Source organism: Gallinula chloropus (genome assembly GCF_964237585.1).
Source record: "Gallinula chloropus genome assembly, chromosome: 6".
NCBI lineage: Eukaryota > Metazoa > Chordata > Aves > Gruiformes > Rallidae > Gallinula > Gallinula chloropus.
The window spans coordinates 21,393,681-21,401,610 of record NC_140091.1 but is presented as its reverse complement, the minus strand read 5'-3'; the positions used below and the strand labels follow the sequence as shown (position 1 = coordinate 21,401,610).

At 50.7% G+C, this 7,930-nt stretch overlaps 1 protein-coding gene across 1 annotated transcript; it reads left to right on the top strand.

Moving 5' to 3' along the window:
* The first annotated feature begins 726 nt into the window (after positions 1-726).
* Positions 727-5,979, top strand: ARPC5 (actin related protein 2/3 complex subunit 5). Its single transcript, XM_084265826.1, has 4 exons — positions 727-889; positions 1,577-1,648; positions 3,368-3,544; positions 4,702-5,979. Exons 1-4 carry the CDS (start codon positions 746-748, stop codon positions 4,762-4,764), a joined length of 456 nt encoding a protein of 151 aa, XP_084121952.1. The 5' UTR covers positions 727-745; the 3' UTR covers positions 4,765-5,979.
* Positions 5,980-7,930: the final 1,951 nt, after the last annotated feature.

Genomic DNA, 7,930 nt, shown 5'->3' with positions numbered 1-7,930 from the left:
TTCTCATATTTTCTTTTTTCATTTATTTTCATTTGTCTTTTACTTCTTTTCTTTTATCTTTTTCCTTTTCTTTTTCCTTTTTTCTTTATCTCTTTCTCTTTTTTCTTCTTTTTTCTTTTTTCTTTTTATCTTTTCTATCTTTTTCCTTTTTTCTTATATTTTCTTTTTTCTGTATTTTCTTTTTTCTTTTCTTATATTTCCTATTTACTCATACCCGTCTGGAAAAGAGCCGAACGGAATGCATCCTGCTGCCCATGGCAGCCACTGGTCCGCAGAAGAAGGATGATTCCAAGCGCCAAAGATACTTCCAGGTGACACGGATGCTTCGAAGCACCAAAGATGCTTCCAGGCGGCAAAGATGCTTCCAAGTGCCACCTCACACACAACCAACCCAAACACAACCAACCCGAACACAACCAACCCAAAGAAACACAACCAACCCGAACACAACCAACCCAAAGAAACACAACCAACCCAAAGAAACACAACCAACCCAACACGACCAACTCGCACTCCACCGCCAACGAACGCCGACAAGCGACTGAACGCGGTTACTAACGGCACCGCGTTGCTGTGCCGGGACCATAGTGACGCGCCTCGCAGCCAGCCAATAGCAGCCCGCCCTCTCCACTTCTCCCTCCCCCCCGCCCCCTCACCGCAGCAGGGAGGGAGCCACGCAACGCGCCTGCGCCGGGCGGGCGGAGCGGCGGGTAGGGAGGAGCCGAGCCGAGCCGAGCCGAGCGGGATGGCGAAGCACACGGTGTCGTCGGCCCGGTTCCGCCGGGTGGATGTGGATGAGTACGATGAGAACAAGTTCGTGGACGAGGAGGAAGGAGGCGACGGTCAAGCGGGACCCGATGAAGGAGAGGTGGACTCGTGCCTGAGGCAATATCCTTCCGCCGCTGGAACGGGAAAATGTCCCGTCAGGAGCGGCCGCGGTGGCGGGCGGGGCGCGGGTGCGGCGTCTGGGCCGCCTTTTAAGGGAAGATCCGTGCCCGGCGCTGCCGCTCGGGACCGGAGAGCGCCCATCGGGCCCTGTCCTGACAAGCGAGGGGAAGTGGGTGACGGGGGCCCGGGGCTCCCCGCCTGACGCGGGGAAGGCGGCCGGGGCCCGCTGCCTGGCGGGTGGGAAGGCGGCCCGGGCTGACTGACAGGGGGAAGGCGGCCCCTGCTTCCTTCCCCTCAGAGCGGAGGCGGCAGTGGCTGCGGTGCCGGGGATGAGGGGAATGGAGATTGGGGGGCTCCCCGTGCCCCTGCCCGGTGCTCCCAAGGGCTGCAGATTGCAGAAGTGAGGGAGAATAACTTGTTTTACTTGGATCCTCCTTCGACGAAGGGCCCGGGGAGTATTCTCCCACCGTGGAACTGCACAGCTTCCTGCTGGCGCTGCTCCTTCCTCAAATGGCCTGAGAATGGCTGCCTTGCCCGGTAATTGGGGCTGGCTGTTGAGGGAACCCTTAAAGCCGCCAAACCTTAAGTATTTTTGGTCATGCACAAGCCAGCTAGCAGTAGTGTCATCCTGGGGCTGGCTGGGTTGCTTTCCAAATACGTGGTGCCTGGTCCTTAACCCTCTGGCACAGGGAACATGATGGCTGCACTACAGGCAGCTCTGAAGAACCCTCCCATCAACACAAAGAACCAGGCCGTGAAGGTGAAGTAACAACTAACTCTCTCATCGGGTGTTCCTTAAAAACCCTTTCCTCTTTCTGTAACCCCTACCCCACCAACCCTGCCAAGAAGAATAATTTATAGGGAGAACAAAACATCCATGAGCTCTATTTTAATCTTGTTTGAAATACTCTAGTTCGGGTGGGACCTGTCCACATACCTTTAACTTGGTGCTAGTTCAGGTTGTGTGTGTTCTACCCGTGTTGGTTGTATATTGTGTGGCCAGGCTAACTCCACACATTACCAGGTGCCGGCGTCTGCTCCAGACCTGGCAGCAGCACTTAGATCTAGTTGGTACTGAATGATTGAGGACCCACAATCTCAGTAGTCACCTCTGACTAATGAGACTGCTCAAGCAGCCACACTGTGAACCTACATAAAAGGAAGAACCGATGGCTATTGCATCCAATCAAAATTAAGCCGTTAAACTCTCCGAAAACGCAAGCACTCCCCCTGTGACAGAATACAGGAACCCGCTGTGTGCACCAATTTCTGCATGCCCCCTGAATAAACGGCTCAGGATTGCAGTGCTGAGAGGAAGGAGGGGGCAGATGAGAGGTGGAACAACCCAGGGGGTGAGCGCCTGCAGAGGTCTGTCTCCCCAGGCACATGTCTGTGCTGCTCCAGCACCAGACCTCTGGCCAAGGTTTCTTCACTTAGCCCCAGCCCTTTCCTGAGGGGTTTCAGAACCAGCTGTTTGTTACAGACCGTGCTGCTGCATAGAGAGTGACAGCTCTGTCCCCGCGTTAATGACTTGTTTCCATTAGCCCCATATTAATAAATCATTCAGAGAGTGTGCTTTGAAGGCAGTGGAACTGAAGAGGGCAGCATGACTGAGTTCTAATGCATTTGCTTTCGTTTTTAGTGGATCTCCTGGGACTTTTATGGGTTTACTTGCAGTTCTTCATATGACAAATCTCACTAATCCAAGCGCCTGTGGGAGGTTAGGTTGAACACAAAAAAGCTAACACCCACCATTTCTGAAGGAGGGAGCTGCTTGAAGTATTTGTGCGGTGGGATTATTCAAAAGTCCAACAAACCTGAGAGCTTTTTCTTCCATCCTCCCCCAGTCAGCGATGGATGAACAGGAAGAGCTGCTTTTTTGCTGATTACGTGGCTAATCTGCCACTGCAATCGTGCCACACGCATTCCTGGGTCTGAAGTCACTTCCAGATCAACCTGTAAATGCTTATTAATGCAGAATATTAGTGCTGCTGGTTTGCACCCTCTACACCTGGGACACGAGCTGAATGTTTGGAAAACATGCAGCTTCCAGCAGTCACTGCTTCCACACTGGTACTTCCCTGGAATGGGAATAGTAGTGTGTCGCTAGTACAGAGGTAGGGAGAAGCCTCTGGTTGCTGAGGGAGGCCACTGGAATTTGCCAGGCCTCAAAAGGTTTGATAGGAAAATGTAGTACCTACCTGTAGCCTCATTTAATAGGTGGTGACTTGCAAACACACAGAAAACCTAGAGCAGGATAAATGCCTTAAACTCTTTCATGCTGTTTATCACTGGGGGGACTTACCTGTTAGATGTTGCCATCACAAGATTTGCCCACAACCTGCCCAATCCAAACAGATTTTAGTATTTTTTTAAAAAATAAAATAAATCTAGTTTAATTTGTTGGTGAGACAAATACTACTGGAATGCACCTTGTAGGAGACAGACTGTTACCTCTGCCTGCCTTATTTGTTGACAGGATCGTGCAGAAAGTATTGTCCTGAAGGTCCTGATCTCTTTCAAAGCCAACGACATAGAGAAGGCGGTGCAGTCGCTGGACAAGAACGGTGTTGACCTGCTCATGAAGTACATCTACAAAGGCTTTGAGAGCCCCTCTGACAACAGCAGTGCTGTGCTGCTGCAGTGGCATGAGAAGGTGTGTTTCTAGGGCCTGTGCTTGCCTAGCTTATCTGTGGTAGTGGGTCTTTGGGTCCAAGGTGTGCCAACGAGCCTGGTAAGGACTGTTTGTGTCTGGTAAAACCAAAATGCCATTACTGCACCCTGTGAGGAGGGTGCGCAGTCCTGTGAGCTCGCAGCTGAGGTACATCATGTGCCTGCTCATTCCGGCTCCTTGGGTAGAGGTTCCACAGCTAAAATGTGATATGCTGGTAGGCTGAGGCAAATGAAACAGGTCAATCACGTGACTGAAAAAGGTGGAAGTAGAATTTTTTTCCTAGAAGGAAGCAAAATTTGCAGCTTGGTTCCGTGGGGCAAAAAAAGCTCGTTAAATGGATGTCTTTAAAACAAATGCAATCGTTTCTGTGGAGAAGGACTTGGGGGTCCTGGTTGATGACAGGTTGGCCATGAGCCAGCAGTGTGCCCTGGTGGCCAAGAGAGCCAATGGGATCCTGGGGTGCATCAGGAGGAGTGTGGCCAGCAGGTCAAAAGAGGTGATCCTGCCCCTCTACTCTGCCCTGGTCAGGCCCCATCTGGAGTATTGTGTCCAGTTCTGGCCTCCCTGGTATAAAAAAGCCAGGGATCTCCTGGAGAAAGTCCAGAGAAGGGCTACAAAGGTGATTAAGGGCCTGGAACATCTCCCCTATGAGGAAAGGCTGAGTGAGAGGGGACTGTTCAGCCTAGAGAAAAGAAGACTAAGGGGGGACCTTATTAATGTTTATAAATATCTTAAGTATGGGATGCAGGGCAAATGGCCAGCCCCTTTTCAGTGCTCTGTGGAGACAGGACAAGAGGCAATGGCTGTGAGTTGGAGCACAGGAAGTTCTGCACCAACATGTGGAAGAACTTTTTCATAGTGAGTGTGAGGGAGCCCTGGGACAGGCTGCCCAGGGAGGTGGTGGAGTCTCCATCTCTGGAGATATTTCAGCCCCGTCTGGACACCGACCTGTGCAATATGGGCTGGGGAGCTGCTTTGGCAGGGGGGTTGGACCCAATGATCTCTTGAGCTCCCTTCCAACCCCTATGATTCTGTGATTCTATGATCCTTCCTTTCCCAGCACCCTGAGCACTACTGTTCTGTTTTTAACAAAATAATATACCTTGTCCTGGTGTTAATTGCCCCATTTCTCTTCTCAGGCGCTGGCTGCTGGAGGAGTAGGCTCCATCGTCCGCGTTTTGACTGCCAGGAAAACGGTTTAAACCCAGCGGCGAGCGGCTGTCTGCCATCCACGGCATGGGAAGCGCTGGAACAAACCCCAGCCAAATGCCACAGCTGCCCCATGGGCAGCCCCTGTCTTTCGGCTTTGCCTTCTCGCTGCTTCTTTCATACCTGACAAGTAACGCGTATCGTGATCTCTCTCTGGTTTTTGTTGAATTCTGGGAAATGATGAAGGTGCAAATTTATTGCTAATGGGAATACTTGGTACTCGGGCACATTTCAGTGACACGTAGAGTGCCGCAGAGGACTTGATGTTTAGGGTGATTTGCATTTTTGTGTGTGTCGTCGTGGGCCTGACTTCCCCAGCAAATGCTGAGGGCCGTAGGGCAATGTCTTAATTCTTTTCGCTACCCGAGCAGTGTTTTAACGCGAGAGCTGTGTTTGAGAAGTGGGGCAGCTATTAACACAGGTAACGGGACCACGTTTCCCCTGGTCGACCTCTGAACCTACAGCCATGAACAGGACAGAAAGCAAAGGCTCCCTCCCGCCCCATGATCATTCCAGAGAGCTGAGCCTTCTCCTTCCTTAACCTCACATCTCCTGACCTGGTCTGGTTCCTTGCCATCAGTCAAATGCCAGGTCCACAGCAAGAAAATCACAGTGGGATGAAGTTGTCTCTCAGGCAGTTTGGATGGTAGAATCTCACACGGTTGACGGTCCATTTTTGCCAGAGCCGAGCATATCCCAGTGAACTGTTTCTATTTTGGGAGGCAGAGATCCTGACAAGAAGAAGAAAAAGCAGCTTTCCTGTAACAAATCCCATTTCAGCGAGCTGAAAGTGATTTGATTTTTATCAAGCACAACACACAGGCTGCCTGGGGTGAGCTGAGAAACCCACGCTGGTATCCACCCCATCCTCAAACCTTTTCTCCCTCCATGTATAGGGTTTTAAAGGATACCAAACAGTTCACATTCCTGTTGCATTGTGTGACCCCATGTTAGCTAGTGGGCAAAGTAGGTTCCAAAAAAAAAAATAAAATCAAGAGAAGTACTTCAAAAAGAATTAGGAAAGCCCAAGGCATCCCAGACCATGGGTCACTGATGAAGGTTTAGGGCCAGGACTGAAATACGTTTTACATTCATCGTTTTACTGCAATTCAGTTGTGTAAAACTGTTGGGGGAAACTTGTGAAATCTTTGCTGGTTTTTGATATCTGCTTTTTTTTGTAATAATAATAAAGACCAGACAATAAATCATCACTGAGTATTTACTCCATGTCTGAAATGCCTTTGAAGGTTCCACAGGCTGCTATTCCAGGGTGTACTGTAAAAAACAAGCCCTAAAGCTTCCCTCCTTCATTATTTCACTTGATGGGCTTGCTTCTAGCAGTTACTTGTGCCTGTGTGGCGTGGAAGTGCCCGCACGGCTTCATCCAGCTAGAAAATCTCAGGTTTTTTTCAGCAACATACTGAAACCAGAAATGTTCCAAGCCAGGACTACGACAGATTGCTCTGCCTAAGCTAAAATTATAGCAGGCTCATCACAGCCATCAACACTCAATGCCTTCTCAAGAGCCACAGGAAAAGGGTACGGGCCTGGCAGGGCTGTTGTGCGGAGCAAAGCTCCTGGCTTCACAGTTGGGCTTTTGTTTGTCTCTTCTGTCCCAGCTCCAAGACACTACTGTAATTACTCATTTAAGCACAGATACAGCCCTGGGCTTCTGTGGGTGGGATGGATGATTCTGTGTGCCTACATGTGTGTGCCTACGTCATCGCTAACGGCACGCGTAGTTAGGAGGTTCCGAGGGGCCTGAGCACACAGACCCCTGTTGTGGAGCACGCTGACCCATGAAGGACATCAATCCCCGGTTGGTACCCGAGTCCTCACTTCAGGACAGCAGAGGTGGTGCCTCCAGACAGCTCAAACTGAAGCAGCCTGATGCACCTCCTCACTCAGGGGCTGGGGAGACACCAGCTTCAGTAATAATGTTTCTGAGTCTCATTTTTAAAAACAAAACAAAAAGCCCTAATCCCCAAGAAATGAAAACCACATCCCAAAACGGTCGATGTCAAAGCAGGTCAGGTACCTCTAGGTGGCATTAGATGAACGAAGGCAACAAGGAGGTGACCTAAGGTTCTCCAGGTTCCCCTGGGCCAGGATGTATTCAAAATTCATCTCCTGCACCTGCGTCCAGGGGTGTGCTGAGTGACGTGCAGCTCCGTGGGACAGCAGGGCAAGATCTGCAGGAAGGAACCTCCTCTCTTAACCAAGAGGAAGGCACAAAGTCAACCTTGGGTTTTCCTCCTAATTCTGCCTTGCTTGATTTTGTGGCCATACAAATACAAGGAGCAAGCACCAGGAGCAGCACTGAATCCTCAGGCACCCACTCCACAGGAGGAGGCACACGCACCCACCACCCCGCTGACAAAGCAGAGCCTGAACTCGGTACTGCAGGCACACGGCAGAGGCCACCAAGTGTTCCAGGCACAGCCCAAATCCACTGGCACGGCCTTACCAAGCCCTCCAGCAGTGACACCCAGGGATGGGACCAGCCCATACAATGGAGAGGACCCCACCAGTGTCCCTTATCGGTCACATCCTGCTTTTGTAAGTGCTGAGAGCCCCACCAAGTCACCCGAGTCCCACTAAGTCATCCGCGTCCCACCAAAGGTTCCAAGTCATCCATCGCTTGACCAAAGAGTCCCTGCAGGCTCCTATCACCGTTTAGGGGGTGAGCCAAAACCTCAGGTCCTGAGCACTCGGACCCGCCCTCCAGGGAAGGAGCTGGACACACTCAGGCCCCCCCAGCTCCCCTTGCGCTATCCACCTCCCGAAGGAGACCAATCCCTTGCCTCGTGTAATGTTTCAGTCTTTTTTTGAGGTCTCTTCTTTCCAGAAATTAAGACAAACTCCTGCACACTGTTGCTGTGTGAACTTAAAAACGACCCTCCGGCAGCTTAGCAGGATTTGGGGCATTTCTATGTATTTCTTACCCTCCTCTTGGCGATCCACCTCTGTGTTGGAACCCAAGACTCTCCCACGGGAGATGTTGCCATCTCAGTTGCTCACTTCCTCTTGGATGTTACTTAAGAAGAAACAAGTTTGTCTAGTAAGCCAACTTGGTAAGAGAAAGGGGAACAAGAGACCTGCTCTTAACTAGAAGGACGATTTCAAAGGAAGCTTTGAAATAAAATAAACATTAAAAAT